At 48.1% G+C, this 20,709-nt stretch overlaps 1 protein-coding gene across 1 annotated transcript in view; it reads left to right on the forward strand.

Moving 5' to 3' along the window:
* PITPNM3 (PITPNM family member 3) overlaps positions 1 to 20,709 on the forward strand; it is a 904,027-nt gene that overhangs the window by 355,106 nt on the left and 528,212 nt on the right. Inside the window, exon 2 of the mRNA XM_077480456.1 lies at positions 3,607 to 3,702. Coding sequence (XP_077336582.1) covers positions 3,607 to 3,702 — 96 coding nt within the window. The remainder of the gene's footprint in view (positions 1 to 3,606; positions 3,703 to 20,709) is intronic.

The following is a 20,709-nucleotide window of genomic DNA, read 5'->3' on the forward strand; positions in this document are numbered from 1 at the left end:
TTGGTCTAGGAATTTGATCTGAGCATGCGTGGCACTTTGTCCGTTGGAGTAGGATGCAGACCAGACACAGTCAGAATATCCGACAAAACGGTCCGATAGGAAAGATTCAGACGGAATCTCTGACCGTGTGTACAAGAGCTTAGAGGCCTGTCTCCACCATCAGTGTGAGACAGGCATTAAACTGACACCGTAATTAAACTTGAGGGCTTAGCCCATAAAGTAATACCAATTGCTGGCAAGATAAAACTGCCAATAAGGGCGGGTGGGTGGTCCACTCTTGTGATGTCAGATTCTCTGGAAAGTAGTGGGATGTGCCGCTGCGTAGCCTTTTCTAGAGTTCTGGCTCCATCCAGTCGCCTCGTGCCATGCCATTGTAGCCAATCCCAATGAATCCTGATTAGGTTGACGCCCCCCTTGATTGCCAAGCATCCAGCAGTCAAGGGGGGGCCTTTCCTTAGGACGGGGCGGGTCAAGGGGCCTTCATTTTTGTCCCCTAGACATAAACAAGCAGTTCACCTTTGCAGTACGCACACAATTTCACTGCAAGGGAGGATTTTTGGGTTTCCTAGAGCTGGGTTTTAAAATGTATTTAAAACCAAACTGAATGACATATAGATTGTTCAGGCACTGTGTATTATAAACATTTTTTTTTCTTTTTACAAAGTATACAGTTAGCCTTTTCTTTATCCTTTTTTCCCATCTCAACACTGCTGCTCTTCTCCATTGTCTTTTAGACACTTTAGGGTTTTACTAAAACTGGAGAGTGCAAAATCAGTTTGTTCTATTTAGCGTAGAAAAACAAAACTTGGAAGCTGATTGGTTTCTGTGCAGAGCTGATTTTGCACTCTCCAGCTTTGTAAATCAACCCCTTCCTGTCTAGATGCAATCAACATACTCCGGTGTCAGCTGCACATCATTTGTTTTGTCTTGGCTTCAGTGTACAATGTGTGTAATGTGTGCTGAAAGACAAGGACAGAGTGTTGTAATCAAGTGAAACCCATCCACCTGGGCGGAGAGAAAGTGCTGCTAGCCCAAAATATGATTCATTTAAAAAATTGCTCCAAAGGGCCTATAGGCAGCTAGAAAAAGTTGGACTGAATAGAATATATCAAAAAAAAGTTCTTTATTGCATACAGCTATATGAAAAACACATGAATTAAAAATCTCATTATCACCCAAAAGACACTGGAAGAGGTAACCTTTAGGCTGGGTTCACACTTAATGCGGATTTCCCTGCGTCCAATTTGGATAGCAGGAGATTGTGACTGGCTCTCTATAGAGCCGGTTCATATATCTCCACAGCTGCTCCAGGGTGAATTGCACAGGAGACCGGTGTGTCTTTTGGTCCATTTCAGGTCTGAATTCAGCCCAAAATTTGGGATGAAATCGGATCTGAAAAGATGAATGGAGACGCACCAGAACCCTGCTGTAAGACCGCTGTGTGTTCTAGTGTTAATCCAGCCTTATACATAATATTTCACATTTTAGATCATATTTATATTATATTTAGACATATTTATTCCCCATTGTAAAGGGAACTAGTCAGAAAAAAGTCTGTGTCATATAGTACGTATGTTCTCTTCTTGCGCATCTAGAAAATAATAGAAATAACACAAGAAAATTGCTGCCTTTTATGTTGAATGAAGACAATCTTGTGTGTTATTTGTCACCTCAGGTTTAAAGTAATTTAAGAGTGCAAAGAATAGAGTCCATTGTGTAATATAGTTTCCTTGCATTTCAGTCATGATGCATAGAATGAGTAAGGCCAGGCAGCTATAAGCCACCTTAAATGAGCAATCATGCTAATTAAAAAATAAATGATTAAAGTGGTTGTAAAGCCACTATGATATGATCATACAATAGCCTCTGTTAAATACGGACATGTGCCCCACTGCATGCGTTTTATAAAGAATATGCCAATTTCTACCTTATTTCACAGTGCCTCCCAGGCGCTCACGTGACTTCTCGCTTCTCCTGGGCTGACAACTATGGCGGGAGGGGCCCAAAACTCGCTCTGACTTCAGCCAGGAGGAGGAGAGAGGCTAGCAGTCATGTGAGTGCTGGGAGGTGCAGTAAAATTAGTAGAAATCTGCATATGTATTATAAAAAACATGCAGTGCGGCACATATCATTAACCCATTTTTGTACCAAAAGTGGTAACCCCGAGCCAGACTCGGGAGCGCATCGCTATATGCAGGAGGAGGTTTACTTACCTTCTCCCCTGGATCCAGCGATGTCCCCGCGCTGTACGAGCAGCTCGTCCTCCGCTCGATTCATCACGGAGCTGATCTCCGTTCTCTGTGAGCGTTGCGACGCACGGGGACGGAGATCGGCGCCAAATTCAAAAAGTGAAACACAGTATACATACAGTATAATGTAATCTTACAGATTACATTGCTGTATGTAGTTATTTCACATCCCCTTTGTCCCTAGTGGTCTGCCCAGTGCCCTGCATGCAGTTTTATATTATAAAAATTGTTCTTTATGCCTGGAAAATGGAGATTGTCCATAGCAACCAAAACTGTCACTTTACATCAAAAATTATTTTAGATCAGCTAGAAAACAGCAATAATAAATTGAAAAATCACTCGCATAATTGAGCGATAGCGATTTGTGGGGAGATCCGTCATCAAATATTGAAAAGTAATGACAGTGACAATTCTGCAACTGAGCAAATTTCTGTGTTTTTGATTTGATTACATTATTGAATAATTTGTATTATTGTTATATTATTATTTGGTATAATTATTTATAGTTATTTATTATATTATAATTTACAATTTCATTTTTCAAACTTTATCATACCCGGAATGTCTGCTAGACTCTGGTTTGGACAGATTTAAGTGAGTTATTCCTAAGAATTACAGGACTACAATATAAAACGCCAAATTTTCATGCAAAATAATTGTACCGCTTTCAGCACCTAAAATCTGAAATAATCATACCGCCAGGGAGGTTAATAAACACAGGGGATGGTACAAACATATAACAATTATGATAGCAGCAAGAGGGGAAGGTGGACACTGGTATTAGCTGACAGGCAGGGGTGTGGGGGGAGAGGAGGACAGAGAAGAGCTGCCAGGTATTTTAAATGATACAATGGGACAAATTACACAGCACAAGCACTGTGCTGTATAACATGCTTTAACTTGTTATTGACTACACCACACAGATATGCTTCAGCGGGGGGGGGGGGGGGGGGGGGGGCCTCCTGCATAAAAACAGGTACCTGTACGTGATTTCATGCACAGGGTCAGGGGCGCCAATCAGCTTCCAATTTCAATAATAATGGTAAACAGGACAAATAATGGGGGGCACAGGCAGAAATAAAAATTGACAATCATTTGAATCCCTCTGCACTATCCAAAACTAAAAAAAAAAAAAGTTTTTTTTTTATTATTATTCAGATACTCACAAACTAGTGTTGATTTCTCACAATTGGGTTAAGAATGCTCTACATACTCAGCAGCAGCTTGAGAATTCTTCATGGTTCCTTTGCTTGATAGGAGTGGTGCAGTCCTAGAAAGTTATTGGTGACTCTCATGTCTCATGTTCTTCCTTCTTAACAGTGAGAAACATGATAAAGTTTTTCTTTATTTCTTCTAGGGGGAACACGGCGATTTAGTGGGGCACAGTGGCACCTACAGAAAATTGTGAATGACTCGGTGGACAGCTCAGACGATGAATTCTTTGACGCAAGAGGTAAGTGAAGATAAGTCTACAAGTTTTGTGCACTCTGTTTCTAATTATTGCCTTGCAAGGCTTAATGTAGAAATACAGCTTTTTGTAGAGTTTGGAAGAACTTTTGTAAATTTTTTATTGCTATCTGTGCTTTCATTACGTCCTTATGTCAGTTCACTTTGGGAATGGAAATGGGCAGAAACTTTTACAGCAGGAACACATACAGCAATTAAAAATTTACAAAAGTTCTAACCCTTCCCTTGCTACTGAAAAAGGTGTTTTGTTGCAATTTGTGCCCCCATTGGAGAATAATCCCTGCCTTTTCCATATGTCGTGACCTTTAAAGGAGATACCCTAACAGGGACACAAAAATAAAAACCTGACAAAGCTTTTATTCCTCATAATAGTTTTTGGTAGGCAAAAAGTTTTTCTTTGAGTATATAATGAAAAAGTTTGCCAGTCAAGAGTAAGTAGATTCAAAAATGCTTGGGATCAACAAAGATCTATACAAAGTTCAAAAGTTGAAACAAAAGAAGAAAAATGGATCAGACAATGTACCACTAGGTCTTTTTTCTGCTGTCACTCTTATATGTTTCTATGTGTTTGTACTGTAAAATACTGAGTTTATGCAGTCCCCAATAGGATAGGTGCTGTACTTTATAATCCGGTATTCATTTGTCTGTCAGAGCTCGGTGCTTCATGTTGCCTGGAGTAAGTGTCATCTAGACAAAAAGCTGAGACAGCCAAAGTGTTCCACATAGATGTGTTATTTAATTAAGGCTTGCAAAAGTGTTCCCTAGGGGATTGTGAATGGCAGAATTCTGTATTCACACAGCAAATTCACAGAGCTGTAAAACACCCTTGCATTTAAGTTAAGAGTGTGAACTCTTCAATGGATAATAGTCATCATGCAGGAGATATGGCAACTACCATTGCTGGCCTCCTTCTGAAAAGGTTAGTTGACTGTCTGTTATAATGACCCTCTAGATTCAGCACTTTTCTTCCTTTGTGAGCAGGAAAGCAGATTAGTAAATTTAGGGGTCTTTATTTGAGTGTTTGTTTTTGGCCAGTTTGATTTACTAAAAGGGTAAAGCATCTTTATTTTGCAAAGTGAATTTTCAGTTAGTTTAATGAATGAGGTGAGGCAAAGTGAAAATTCCCTTTGCAAAGAATTACCAATCATGTGCAATTAATCATACCAAAACTGAGTTTATTCTTGCACATACAGTAATTGGATGATCGAAATGAAATGGTAGGAGGGTAGTGAATGGTAGCGAATGACACAAATGGTAGTAAATGGTAGCGAATGACACAAATTCATGTTTTTTCACTAAGCTAAGTGAAAATTGTTGTTGCAAAGTAAATATGCTTTATACTTTTAGCAAATCAGAGTCATTGTGTTATGTGGTAGTTGTCAGGGATAAACAAATATTTCATGGCCTTTTTCCTGACCTGTCAAATTGTGAATTGGAGCCGTGAAGATTTTTAGGGATGATGTGATACAGAGTCATGGATGTGGCACACTCGGAATGCACGCTCTGCACACTGCTATACACCCTTTCTAAATTGCAATACAGTTTTAAGATGGCCAGATGCTTCACACTAATCCCTCACTGGCCAGTCTGGCTACTCTACTCTGCAAATTACGTGTTTGGTTACAGCATACTTCAATGGTGCCAAAATTAGGCATATAGACACAAGTTGTAGAGATCTACAGGTTTATGACTGATCACTGATCTGTACTGCAATAGAAATAAGGTATAAACAAATTTATATATATATATATATATATATATATATATATATATATATATATATATATATATATATACAGTGGTGTGAAAAAGTGTTTGCCCCCTTCCTCATTTCCTGTTCCTTTGCATGTTTGTCACACTTAAGTGTTTCGGAACATCAAACCAATTTAAACAATAGTCAAGGACAACACAAGTAAACACAAAATGCAATTTGTAAATGAAGGTGTTTATTATTAAAGGTGAAACAAATCCAAACCATCATGGCCCTGTGTGAAAAAGTGATTGCCCCCTAAACCTAATAACTGGTTGGGCCACCCTTAGCAGCAACAACTGCAACCAAGCGTTTGCGATAACGTGCAATGAGGCTTTTACAGCGTCCTGGAGGAATTTTGGCCCACTCGTCTTTGCAGAATTGTCCTAATTTAGTTACATTAGAGGGTTTTCGAGCATGAACGGCCTTTTTAAGGTCATACCACAACATCTCAATAGGATTCAGGTCAGGACTTTGGCTAGGCCACTCCAAAGTCTTCATTTTGTTTTTCTTCAGCCATTCGGTGGTGGACTTGCTGGTGTGTTTAGGATCATTGTCCTGCTGCAGAACCCAAGTTCGTTTCAGCTTGAGTACACGAACAGATGGTCGGACATTCTCCTTCAGGATCTCTTGGTAGACAGCAGAATTCATAGTTCCTTTTATCACGGCAAGTCTTCCAGGTCCTGAAGCAGCAAAACAGCCCCAGACCATCACACTACCACCACCATATTTTACTGTTGGTATAATGTTCTTTTTATGAAATGCAGTGTTCCTTCTACGCCAGATATACTTGGACACACACCTTCCAAAGAGTTCCACTTTTGTCTCATCGGTCCACAGAATGTTGTCCCAAAAGTCTTGGGGATCATCAAGATGTGTTGTGGAGAAATTGAGACGAGCTTTGATGTTCTTTTTGCTCAGCAGTGGTTTTCTCCTTGGAACTCTGCCATGCAGGCCATTTTTGCCCAGTCTTTTCCTGATGGTGGAGGCATGAACGCTGACCTTAACTGAGGCAAGTGAGGCCTGCAGTTCCTTGGACGTTGTTGTGGGGTCTTTTGTGACCTCTTGGATGAGTCGTCGCTGCGCTCTTGGGGTAATTTTGGGCGGCCGGCCACTCCTGGGAAGGTTCACCACTGTTCCATGTCTTCGCCATTTGTGGATAATGGCTCTCACTGTGGTTCGCTGGATTCCCAAAGCTTTGGAAATGGCTTTATTACCCTTTCCAGACTGATAGATCTCAATTACTTTCTTTCTCAATTGTTCCTGAATTTCTTTGGGTCTCGGCATGATGTGTAGCTTTTAAGGATCTTCTGGTGGACCTTACTGTGTCAAGCAGCTCCTATTTAAAGCGGAGGTCCACCCTAAAGTGGACCTTCCACTCATCGGAACCCTCCCCCCCTCCGGTGCCACAATCGGCACCTTTCAGGGGGGAGGGGGGTGCAGTTACCTGGATAATCCAGGTAACTGCACCCACTTCCGGGATAGCTCTCTGCGGAAAGGGGCGTAACTTACGCCCCTTTCCGCAAGTGCCCGCCCCTTCCCGCAAGTGCCCCGCTGCCTGCTGGGAAACACACAGATCCCAGAGGCAGCGGGGACCGTCCTCATTGCGCAGCGCAGCTCGCGCATGCGCAGTAGGGAGCCGGGAAATGAAGCCGAAAGGCTCCACTTCCTGATTCCCATACCCAAGATGGCGGCCGCAGCACTCGAGTGTCGATCTAGAGATCGGCTTCGGGTGCCGACATCGCGGGCGCGCTGGACAGGTAAGTGTCACTATTTTAAAAGTCAGCAGCTGCAGTATTTGTAGCTGCTGGCTTTTAAAAAAAAAAAAAAAAAAAACGCGGAGTCCCGGCGGACTCCCACTTTAAGTGATGCCTTGATTGTGAACAGGTGTGGCAATAATCAGGCCTGGGTGTGGCTAGAGAAATTGAACTCAGGTGTGGACAACCACAGTTATAGTATGTTTTAACAAGGGGGGCAATCACTTTTTCACACAGGGCCATGATGGTTTGGATTTTTTTTCACCTTTAATAATAAACACCTTCATTTACAAATTGCATTTTGTGTTTACTTGTGTTGTCCTTGACTATTGTTTAAATTGGTTTGATGTTCCGAAACACTTAAGTGTGACAAACATGCAAAGGAACAGGAAATGAGGAAGGGGGCAAACACTTTTTCACACCACTGTATATATATATATATATATATATACACACACACACACACACACACACACACACACACACACACACACACACACACACACACACACACACACACACACACACAAAACCATGACTATAGTATAACTGATGCTACGCTGCTCCTGGACAGACCAGTTGGGCTCCATACCTTGCCCCTTCCCATTAAAGAGACCACACCTTCTTTTGGAGTAATTAGTGGCCGTAGCAGCCCCTTTATTAATCAAAATAATAATTAACATATAAAACCAAAACAACAATAAAAACATCCGTTAACTTAAACCCCGAGCGCGTTGGTCTTCTGCAGGATATTCCCCCTCCCCACCCCATTAGCATGTTGATCAAAAACAGGCACTGCGGTAATATTACAGTAACTAGGCCTCAAGCTGACATGCTAGCTCAAAGACACCCAACTCTTGACCGCAGTGCACCCATTCACCAACTGCCATATAAACCATCGCTATATGGCATATCAGCAACGAGCCCACCTCCACCCCCTCAAGGCTCGCTCAATCCCATCCTGTATGCCTAGGGCCCACAGATCAATGCCCACGGCATTGAGGTGCACCCCATCGTCTTTTAGGTACCGCCACGTGTCCACTTCCAGCTCCAAATGTCTGGCCGCTAACCCCCCATTACGCACCACAAAACGGCTGATCTCCTGATTCACCTTCCTCCTGGCCTTGTTAACCTTATCCACTGACCGTGCAAATCTCCACTTGGTCCTGGCCACTATAGTCCAACTTAGTGCGGAGGCCCAAATCATTACCCCCCAGGTGTAGAACTAGAACGTCCGGAGCCCTATCGAACCCCGCAAAACGGTGCACCTCGTGCACCATCCTGCTCCAGAGCATGCCAGGAAAGCCAAACCATTTGACCCACGCCTCTCGCCTGGGAAATGCCTAATTGTCTGCTCTCTGGCCTGACTTCACCCCTCCTGGCTCCCCAGCAGACGTATGAGTGACCCATTATCCAGACCAACCCTGGCGAAGCACCTGTAAGAAAGAAAAACACATACCCAAATAACAGCAATTGTACATGTGTCACACAAACCCATGCCAACACTTCCAACCCCCCATCTAAACGCCCACCAATTCCGGCCGCACGTACGATTTAAACCTCCTCGACTCCCAGCAGCCAATCCTCTTCACCGACTCATCATCCAACCCCTACCTTACCGCTTCCGTCACGGCCCCAATCCTGAAAGAATGCGAGGAAAACTTTTCCCCCTCCAAACCCAACGCTTTCAGGCACTTTTTAAAAACCCCAATATCTCGATATCTGATATCTCGATACAAACTCTCCATTTATATGTATCAACAATGGGCCCCCGGACTCGCCGGCCGAACGTTCAAGAATTCACCTAACACCAGAACCGGGCAAAGCTTGCTGCCAGGAATTGCGAACACCACAACTTCCTTGCCCTTACCGTCCTGATCCGTCTTCGAACTCCGGATCCGCATGCTCACCCGGTCGCCCCCACAGCCCACCTCCTCAAAAAACAAACCCCCCTGCCCTTTCTTAGAAGGGCCGACCAATTCTCCTATCCGGAAAGCGCCAAAAATGACAAAACAAACGCAGCTTTGAACAAAATTCGTTCATATACTGAAAAACACACCACCCCCAGCCGATCAAAGCCTCCCCAACAGATCAAAAGACACCGGTCTCCTGGTAACCTTAACCTATCGGCCCCTCCGATAACCCTTCATCGCTTGCCGCACCCAGAAATCTTTGGTGTAGTCCAGCTCCCCCCTCAGCTTGAACCAAAAGGCCAAGCCAGCCAATTTTTTCCCCATCCAAGAAATAGAAACGCCGTCCTCCAAGTTCCTTGACACAAAGTAGATCACCATCAAATGCCGGTCTCGCACATCAGCCCCCACTTGCAACCCCAACGCCTCCCATTCCGCCCATGTTTTCTCATAGGCCGCCCTAGTGCCCCCACTCACCGACCGCTTGATCCAGTCGGAGGCTCTTCCAACGCAATCGTCCACAACTCCTCTGGGCAGGGGACCCCATTAGCGTCCGCCGACGGTGCCAGCTCCTGGAACCTGTCCCACTGAAAGCGAGACAGTGCGTCAGCTACAACATACTCCACCTCAGGCAAGTGTACCGCATGTATAAAAATGTTTAAATGCATCGCAAAACCAAATGCCTCAGTAGCCTCACCACCGGTGGGGACGCCGCAGACACTCGGTTAAGGACGTGCACCACACCCAAATTGTCCCCATGGAAACGCATCTTCCGGTCCCGGAAGGATTCCCCCCAAAGTTCCACCGCCAGCACGACCGGAAAGAGGTCCAGCAGCACCATGTTCTTCAGCAGCCCCCCAGCTCTCCAGGAGTCGGGCCAGGGGCCCGCACTCCACTTCCCCTGGAAAAAGGCCCTGAACCCTGTGGACCCCGCCGCATCTGTATAGAGCTCCAAATCAAAGTTGCTCACCGGCCCAGCCATCCACAACGCCCTGCCGTTGAAACGTTCCAAGAACACGTGCCAAATCCGTAGATTCTCCCGATGATCCTTTGACAAACTCACAAAGTGTCTCGGGGAAACCACCCCCGTACTGGCCGCTAGCCGCCGACTGGAAACCTTACCCATGGGTATTATCCGGCATGTGAAATTCAATTTCCCCAACACAGACTGAAGAGTCCTGAGCTGTACCTTCCGCACGCCGACTAATCCACGGATGTCCGCCTTCAACGCTTCCAACTTGTCAGCAGGTAAACGACACTCCATCGCCTCCGAATCCAGCACGATGCCCAAGAAACTGATCACCGTAGTCGGCCTTTCGGTCTTCTCAGGGGCCAGCGGGATACCAAAGCCCTCTGCCACTCGTTCCAGCATCGTCAACAGCACCGCACAGATCGCCGACGAGGCTGGCCCTACACACAGGAAGTCATCCAGGTAGTGGATGACCGAATTCACTCCAGCGACGTCCCGGACCACCCATTCCACGAAGGAGCTGAATCGCTCAAACAATGCACATGAGATGGAGCCTCCCATGGGCAAGCACCTGTCGACATAGTATGCGTCCTGCCAACGGCAGCCCAAGAGCCGAAAACTCTCGGGGTGCACTGGAAGCAAGCGAAAAGCCGCCTCGATGTCAGTTTTAGCCATGAACGCCCCCCGGCCATAGCGTCTTACCCAAAAAACAGCCGCATCAAAGGATGTGTAGGACACTGCGCTAAGCCGGGGGTCAATGGCGTCGTTCACTGATCCCCCTTTTGGATAGGACAGGTGATGGATCAAACGATACTTACCCGGCTCTTTCTTGGGAACCACCCCCAACGGTGACACCACCAAATCCAGCAAGGGCATATCCGAAAACAGGCCCGCGATCCTCCCCAACGCCACCTCCTTCTGCAGCTTCTCCGAAACCACCTCCGGATGTAGCATGGCGGACTGCAAATTCTTGGACACCGGAGGGGTCGTCCCAAGGACTGCCGGGATCCGAAACCCCTCCGCAAACCCCAAACCCAGGATCAATGCTGCCTCCCTATCCGGATATCGATCTAGAAAAGGACGCATCCTTTCCAGTCTCACCGGCGTCGTCCCTCTTGTTTGAAGGCTCCCCCGCCCTGCCTTTTCCGTGTTTTAAACACAGAGAAACCGGGTGGGCTCCCCCACAACCTGATTACTCGTGTTTGTATTTGCAACTCCCGGCAAACTTACAACTCCCTTCATTGTACTGCCAGCAGACTCCCTTTTTTCTAGCGGCCGATTGACCGGAAGCCCCTGATCCACCGCCCCACCCCTGAAAAAACTGATTCGGCATCCTCGACGACTCCCCCACAACCTGAGCACTCGTGTTTGTATTTGCAACTCCCGGCAAACTTACAACTCCCTTCATTGTACTGCCAGCAGACTCCCTTTTTTCTAGCGGCCGACTGACCGGAAGCCCCTGATCCACCGCCCCCCCCCCCCCTGAAAAAACTGATTCGGCATCCTCGACGACGACATGAGGCGCATCCACAGGCTGATGTCCTTATGATCCCAGCGAAGAGCAGGTCGAATCGCATTGTTCATCATACCTTAGCCATGCCAATCCCCCGTAGACTCTGTGTGCTTCCACAATCACGTCCAGGTAGCAAAAAAGTGCTGAACAGTGCTCCGGATTCTTTTCCCCTATCACGCTGGCGAGAATCGCAAACGCCTGTAGCCTGTTCGGGAACGTCCTCGGGATCAACCGGTACCGCCTCTTCTCTTCGTCCTCCTTCTTGTTGTCCTCCGGCTTGACCCTGTCCAAATTGAACTTTTCCAGGGGCAACAGAGAAAATATCTCCACGTATTCCCCTTTCCAAATCTTCTCCCTAACCTCATGTTTTAGATGTGCGCCTAGCGGCCCCTCGAAGCACACATACACCTCGCACCGTGCCGCATCTACCAATCTGACCAGATCTTGGCCCACATCCCCCGCCTTGTCCCCCGATGACCCCGATGGCACTGCGGGCGTAGCGGCCACCGCCGAGTCCCCCGAGCCGAGACCCGAGACCCCTCCGGCGCAGCTGCCGGAGTTGCCGAAACTGTGTCCCCCCCAGCCACCGGCAGCGCCGCACCCGCTGCCCCAGACCCTCCGTGCGACCCTACACGGTCCCCTGAAGCTACCCATGCCGCCCCCGGCGCCGCATGCCCAACACCACCCGCCTCCAACCTCCCAACCAGCTCCTTCAACCCTGACAGAAAACCCGCTAGCCCCCCATCTGCCGGGGAGCGGTCACCGACCCGCTGGGCCAGAGAGAGGGTGGACGGGGTGGGGTTCACCCCACCGCGGGCAACCCCTGAGCACCACTCACCCCCCTCACTACCCGACCCCTCCCGCTCCTCCCGCCCCCATGACCCCTGAAGAAAATTCGACTTACCAGGCCACCTGGAAGACTCGACTCCAGCCGCCGATCCTCCCCCGACCGCTGACGGAACGCCACTCGGCCCCTCTTCCTCTGACGATGACAATTCTCCTTCCGACTGGTCCTGGCTCTCCTCTCCATCTTCCTGCGACATCCGTCCTGGTGGCCCAGCCTGGGCTGCTGGCGAGCTGCGCTTGGGCCGTCCTCTTCTCCGCCCCGTGGCCGATTTCTGTGCCGCCTTTCCCCGTCCCTTGCTGCCGACCTCTGCCGTTGGAGACGGAGGGCCGTGCGCCGCCTGCCGCCCCTCCGGACGCCTGCCAGCTATCCCAGACGCATCCATAGTCCCATCAGTTGTGGCTGCGTCTCTCCTCCTGCGTGAGCCCGCCCCCACTGCGACTGCACCAGGAGCAGGGCCCGAATCATCCCCTCTGCGCACTGCCGGTCCTCCAGAGGCTGCCGCCGGTCTGACGGCCGGCCTCATGTTGCTGCGCCCACCGCTCCCACTGCGCCCTGAGGCCGCCTCTGCCCTGACGGCCGGCCGTTTCGCGGGCGGCTCGTGGGGGGCGGTGCCAGCGTTCCCCGCATGGCGAAGAGCATGAGCCCGGGGGAGTCTGGAGAGAAACGGGCCGGGGGGCGGGAGCGCCGCGCCCGGACCGATCCCTCCGCTGCAGACCTGGTATTGTCCCGCTGATCCGAGGACCGCCTCCACTTGCTCCCGCAGCCACCTCTCACCGTTCGCTGCCGCTGTGGCCCACAGTTGGAGCACTAGATTGCCCAGGGAAGATGCCATCCTCTTCCTGAATCTTCTTCCTGCCGACAGACGCTGGGGCGTAGAGCGCGCTCACCTCTTCGCGCTGGCTCCGCCCCTTGACCTTCCTGTCCAACCCCTGCTGCAGTTAACTATTCTCATGTCAGCCCTCTGCCTACCCTTCGGTCCCGGCTCCATGCTGATCTATTAGTTGCTAAAGGCACAGGTACATTTTCATATACACCATAGTGTTGAAATAGAGATGGGGGGGGGGGGGGGCAATATTTGCAGGTTATTTTTGAGTCAGGAGAAGGGGCCATGGAGATTTTTTTTTTTATAGGCCTGATTGTTCCAGAAACCTGATGTGCTGTACCTTTCTATCTCCAGCAAAGAGGCACACTTAATAGTAAACTATTGATATTACACATTACAGTCACATTGTTAATTTCTTTTTACAGAGTTAGGTTTCAGGACAAAAAAGCAAAGGCACATTTGCAAAAACATCCACAACAATGGAGAACCTCATGAAAAGTTCACTATGGTGTAAATATTGTGTATTGTATGTGCAAAACCCTCTTTCTTAAGTGCTCTCTTTTTCCTAAAACTTAATATCTAGCTTAAACAGTACTACTGCTGTGGCTCAGGCTACAAAAGTAACTTCTGTTTAAATTATTGTAATCTGTCAATACCATGACAGTACTGCTTTCTCTTTTATTTCTCTACTGCCGAAATTCATAAGTGTTCCACATGCCATCTTCCATTTTTGTTTCCTGAGCATAATCCTTTGATTTGTTTCTCCTCCTCCTTTGCATGTACTTCAGGTATTAGACTTGCCCATGCATTTAATCTACAAAGTGCCTTCATATCTTATCTCATATGCTTTAGTCTTGGCAGTTTGTTACCTAGCAGCATCTAGTTCTTAGAATGCAGATATAACAGCCCTAAGAAATATTGGGTGGCAATAGAAAAGTGAAAGCTACTGCTTAGATTTCTCTTTTACCTTCCCATCCTTTAATGTAAATTTTTTTACTCTATTCAAGAAACAGTTTTTGTTCAAGACCTTCTAATACATATTTATCTGATAACTATTGTAGCACTGACCCCCCGAAGGAGCGGATGATTATTTTTGGGCTTACCATTACCTTCTCCACCTCGTGCTCATCTAGGGGTTTCCCGAGGTTGATTGCCCAATAAACTGTAGAGACCTACACTTGAATCCACTTTAGGGATTTTTATTTGCAAAACGTTGAACAGAACACAGTCTCTCAGTAGGGAATAGAGGGTATGGGTAGTAAAGCTCAGGTACTCTTGTAACTGCTGACACTTGAATGTCTCTCTCTATAAGATCCAGGGAATAACCATTCACAACTGGATGTTACAGATATTGGATATATCCCCTTTTTGTGGATTTAGCAACCGACAGGTGATTTAAAAAAACATAGTCTCTGCCACAGACGTGATTGTAGAACTTTAGAATGAGAAAAGTCTCTGCCACAGACTTGGTTGTAGAACTTTAGAATGAGAAAAGTCTCTGCCATAGACTTGGTTGTAACTGAAGGATGAAACTAGGAACTTTCACACGGTACCAGTATCTTGCAGCTGGTCCGGCGATACCGTAAGAATGTGGATTCACCTTGGTGTACTTTCCAACTTAGCTTCCAGGCTCTTACGGAGCAGCCAGCCATGTGTGTGGCCCTCTTCTGAAGAGTCCTCCCCTGGTTGCGTTCTCAGTTACTGGGCCTCTCCAAAACCAAGACAGCACCAGACCACCTTTCAACCCTCCTTCCAGTTACTGTGCCTCGGGTTAACCAGCCCCAAGACTTGGAAATGGATGGATCCGCACTCCAGGCCATGAGGGCCTCTGGAGGCTGATCAGGAGGACCGGGACCAGGGAGTCAGAACATACTTCTGGACCGGAACCCAGAATCACGTGACCTCAGCACCTTAAGTACCCTCTCCCGGAATACACAGTAAGGCAACGCACCCACTGATTGGCTCCAAGAGAGAGATTAGTACCCAATGCATCCAACCAGACTGCATTCCAATGCCTGGCAAAGGTGGCACCTACACCTGTGACCAGGCAGAACACAATACAGTCCAGCCAAACTGATACTGAGACCATAATTTACTGTAATTAGCCCTAAAACCCAACTATGGTGTTAGGAACATTTAAATTGACAAAAACATAGCACGTGCTCTTTAAGAGCCCGGTGCTACACTATTATAAAATGACCCAAGTTATCTGCAGTGTCCACCAAGAGGCCAGTCATAAACTGCTAGTTTAGCACAGTTTCTAATATGCTTTCAGCAAAAACAAGAAAATACCATTTCTACCCTGAAAATAATGTGTTCTGCATAGCCCTTACCTACAATACTGCTATTAACACAAACAGTACAGCTGTACACAAAAGTATTGAGAATGACACAAACTGCTTCCTCAGTTTTTAAGTTGGCAATTTGCATATACTCCAGAATGTTATGGAGAGTGATCAGATGAATTGCAATTAATTGCAAAGTCCCTCTTTGCCATGAAAATGAACTTAATCCCATAAAAAAAAAAAAAAACATTTCCACTGCATTTGTGAAGAAGGCTTCAGGGTGCCCAAGAAAGTCCAGCAAGCACCGGGAGCGGCACCTATAGTTGATTAAGCTGTGAGATCGGGACACAACTAATGCAGAGTAGGGATGAGCCGAACACCCCCCGGTTCGGTTCGCACCAGAACTCTCGAACAGACCCCGCGTTCGTAACGAACGTTAGAACCCCATTGAAGTCTATGGGACTCGAACGTTCGAAATGGAAAGTGCTAATTTTAACGGCTAATATGCAAGATGTTGTCCTAAAAAGGGTTTGGGGACCTGACTCCTGCCTCAGGGGACATGGGTCAATGCAAAAAAAAGTTTTAAAAATGGCCGTTTTGGCGGGAGCACTGATTTTAATGACGATTAAAGTGAAAAAAAAAAAAGTGAAATATTCCTTTAAATATGGTGCCGGTGGGGTGTCTGTAGTATGCCTGTGAAGTGCCACGTGTTTCCCGTGTTTAGAACAGTCCCTGCACAAAATGACATTAAACGGAAATAACACCATTTAAAACTGCTTGCGGTTTTAATGTTATATCTGGTTCCTGCAATATGGTTGAAAATCATTCAGAAAAATGGCATGGGTAGCCCTCCCTGCCCATTACCAGCCTATTTGGGTCTTGTACGCATATTAAGGGGAACCCCGTACCCATATTAAAAAAAGGAAATGCGTGTGGCCCCCAGGCCCTATATACTCAGAACAGCAGTATACAGGCGGTGCAAACAAGACAGGGACTGTGTAGGTTTGTTGTGTTAAGTTGAATCTGTTTGTAATTTTCAACTGGTACATTTTTAAAGTGTAGCTCCAGTCAAAAAAACGATTTTTAAGCTTTTTGGAAAACATAGGGAAGGGTTATCACCCCTGTATAATTTGTTTTGTCGTCCATCTTTTTTCATCTCACTTGCTGCTGTCTGATGTTTGTAAGTTGGATGTTTGAAAGTAGGGGCCTGCCCTATATTCTCTGCAGAAATGGCGGAACAAGGTGTTGGTTTTGCCACAACATTGTAAGCCCTCAAAGTGACTTTTGGTGGGCGCTGGAGCGCCCTGCTGTGAACGATTATATCAAGAATTGTAATTACATGCCATTGTTGAACAGTGGTAGAAAAATTGACCTTTGGTGGTTGTGGTGCTGGTGCCACAACACTATAAGTCCTCACCGTTACTCTGGGTGGGCACAGGAAGGGGCCCTCCTGTGAAATATTATATCAAGAATTGTAATTACATGTCCCTGTTAAACAGAGGCAGAAAAATTGGGCCTTAGGCACTGGTGCCATCACACTGCAACCTCTGCCATATACTCTAGTTTTATTGCAGGAATTAGCCCTGCTGCAAAGCATTGCATCAAAAATTGTACTTAAACGCCTCTGTTAAACAGGGGCAGAAAAATTGGGCCTTAGGCACTGGTGCTGGTGCCATCACACTGCAACCTCTGCCATATACTCTAGTTTTATTGCAGGAATTAGCCCTGCTGCAAAGCATTGCATCAAAAATTGTACTTAAACGCCCCTGTTAAACAGGGGCAGAAAAATTGGGCCTTACGCACTGGTGCTGGTGCCACCACACTCCAACCTCTGCCATATACTCTAGTTTTATTGCAGGAATTAGCCCTGCTGCAAAGCATTGCATCAAAAATTGTAATTAAACGCCCCTGAAAAATTGGGCTGCTGGCATCACCCAGAACCAAAAATGTTCTTCCAACATATCAGCGGAGGAGGAAGAGGATAGACAATCAACATAACAGGACAGTCACTCAGCATCAGCATAGGCAGTCTTGAAGGGATGTGGTATTTCAAAAAAAATTATTCGGTTACATCAGCTTCAGGTGCTTGGTAGCTGTGGGTGATCCAAGACTGATTCATCTTGATGAAGGTCAGTCGATCAACTGATTCGGTGGACAGGCGCACCCTGTGATCGGTAACAAAGCCACCAGCAGCACTGAAGGTGCGTTCCGAAAGAACGCTGGATGCAGGACAGGCCAGTAGCTCAATTGCATACTATGCAAGCTCTGGCCAGTGATCCATCCTCAAGACCCAGTAAGCCAGAGGATTTTCAGTGGGAAAGGTGTCCAAGTCTGACCTTGCCCCTAGGTATTCCTGCACCATGTAAATTAGACGCTGGCGATGGGTGCTGGAACCAATCATACCTTGGGGCTGCGGACTAAAAAATTGTCTGAAAGCATCAGTCAGACGGCCACCTTCTCCACCGCTCCTTCTGACTGATGCCTCAGCAACACGTTGTCCAGGACCAGGAGTTTGTGACCTCCCAGTCTCTGGGAACGCGTTGCACAGAGCTTTCTGCAAGGCCTCCCAGAGATGTCTCATTCTCTGCTCCCTCTGCGATGGCAAGATAAGGTCGGCAACCTTACCCTTGTACCGTGGATCAAGGAGAGTGGCCAGCCAGTAATGGTCCCTCTCCTTGATCCGAAGAATACGAGGATCCTTCCGCAGGCTTTGCAGGATCAGGGAGGCCATGCAGCGTAGGTTAGCTGAGGCATTCGGTCCGGAGTCCTCTGGGTCACTAAGGACAACATGATCCGCAGCTACCTCCTCCCAGCCACGTACAAGTCCACGTGTTTCTTGGGACTGTAAATCATCCCTATAAGACTGCTGCTGCTGATGCTGATGCTGAGTGCCAGCCTCCACCTCCATGCTGACACAATCATCCTCCTCCTCCTCTTCCTCCTCCTCACCCTCTTCCTGTGTGATGGGTGGCACAGCAGGAACACTGTCTGGATAAAGGGGGCCTTGAGAGGCAAGGAAGTCCTCCTCTTCCTGCCTCTGTTCTGCCTCAAGTGCCCTGTCCATGATTCCACGCAGCGTATGCTCCAAGAGGTGGACAAGAGGTACAGTGTCACTGATGCATGCACTGTCACTGCTCACCATCCTTGTGGCCTCCTCAAACGGTGACAGGACAGGGCATGCATCCCTGATCATGCCCCACTGGCATGGTGAGAAAAAACCAAGCTCCCCTGACCCTGTCCTGGTGTCGTAGTCGCACAGGTACTCATTGATGGCCCTCTGCTGCGTGTGCAGCCGCTGCAGCCTTGCCAATGTTGAGTTCCATCTGGTGGGCATGTCACATATAAGGCGGTTCTTGGGCAGGTTCAACTCCTTTTGGAGCTCAGCCAGCCGAGCACAGGCATTAAATGATCGGCGGAAATGCACACAGACTTTCCTGGCCTGCTTCAGGACATCATGTAAGCCGGGGTACCTGCCCAAGAACCGCTGCACCACCAGGTTAAGGACGTGAGCTACACAGGGCACATGGGTCAGTTGTCCCTGTCGGAGGGCGGAGAGGAGGTTGGTGCCATTGTCGCAAACCACCATTCCTGGCTTAAGCTGGCGTGGCGTCAACCACCTCTCGGCCTGCCCCTGCAGAGCTGACAAAACATCCGCCCCAGTGTGGCTCCTGTCCCCCAAACAAACCAGCGCAAGCACGGCATGGCATTGTTTTGCCTGCGTACTTGCGTAGCCCCTGGAACGCCTACGGAGCACCGCTGGTTCTGAGGACAGAGCACTGGAAGAGGCCATGGAGGAAGAAGAAGAGGAGGGGGTGGAGGAGAGAGGTGTGTCACAACCAATAGTAGCATTTTGGAGGCGTGGTGGCGGAACAACCTCCAACACTACTGCACCTTGTCCTGCATCCTTCCCAGCAGCCAGAAGAGTGACCCAATGGGCCGTGAAAGACAGGTAACGTCCCTGTCCATGCCTGCTGGACCATGAGTCAGCGGTAATATGCACCTTACCGCTGACCGCCCTGTCCAGCGAGGCAAGGACATTGCCTTCCACATGCCGGTAGAGAGCCGGAATCGCCTTCCGTGAGAAAAAGTGGCGTTTGGGGACCTGCCACTGAGGAACCGCACATTGTACAAACTCACGGAAGGGGGCCGAGTCTACCAACTGAAAAGGCAGCAGTTGAAGTGCTAGCAATTTAGCCAAGCTAGCATTCAACCGCTGGGCATGTGGATGGCTGGGAGTAAATTTCTTCCGCCGGTCCAGCAGCTGGGGCAGGGACATTTCCCTGCTATAATCGGGCGTGGATGTACCACTAGCAGAGTTCCCGGAAGCACTTGGCTGTGACACACCTAATTCTACACCTTCATTCCTCTCAGAGCAGGTTTCAGAGAGGACTGAAGGTCTAGTGGGGTTGGAGATGCCAGCTGATGAGGAGCAAGGAGAGGTCCGCTTTGTTCTTTGGTGTGGGTCTTTGAGGTACGCTTGCCAACGAGCTGCATGGCAGGTCAACATATGTCTGGTCAAGCATGTGGTGCCCAAGCGGCTGATGTTTTGGCCACGTGAGATACGCTTGAGACATATGTTGCAAATAGCAGCGGTGCAATCTGATGCACTCGTCTCAAAAAAGGTCCACACCAAAGAACTTTTAGAATAACGCGCAGAGGAAGCGCTCTGCGCAGGCGGAGCTCTGCGGTGTGATTCAGTCGGTGTGCTGCCCCTAAGCTGGCCCCCGGAGGGCATCCTGCCTCGTTGGACATGTGCCTCCTCCTCCTCCTCCTCCTCCCTCCTTCCAGGCACCCACGTGGAGTCAGTGCCCTCATCATCCCCTCCCTCTTCATCGCTGTAGCAAACCTGGCAGTATGCTGCAGCTTGTGGAACATGACTGCCAGATTGCTGTGCTTCTTGAGCATCCTCTCTCTCTGCGCTCACGCTACTTCCTTCCTCTAGCTGAGTGTCATCATCAGAGCCCACCAAACACTGGGCATCCTCCTGGAGCATGTACCCAACACTGTGCTCAAAGAGTTCAGGAGACTCCTCAGGAGGACGTGGTGGGTCTAGGGAAGGAGTCACTGATGATGACATTGAGAGGAGGGAAGACGATGCGTTGGCAGCTGCTTTGCTACTACCCTGAGACTGGGTGAGA

The sequence above is a fragment of the Lithobates pipiens genome, unplaced genomic scaffold, assembly GCF_037356315.1.
Source record: "Lithobates pipiens isolate NorthernLeopardFrog02 unplaced genomic scaffold, aLitPip1_a1.2 Scaffold_16, whole genome shotgun sequence".
NCBI classification, from domain to species: domain Eukaryota; kingdom Metazoa; phylum Chordata; class Amphibia; order Anura; family Ranidae; genus Lithobates; species Lithobates pipiens.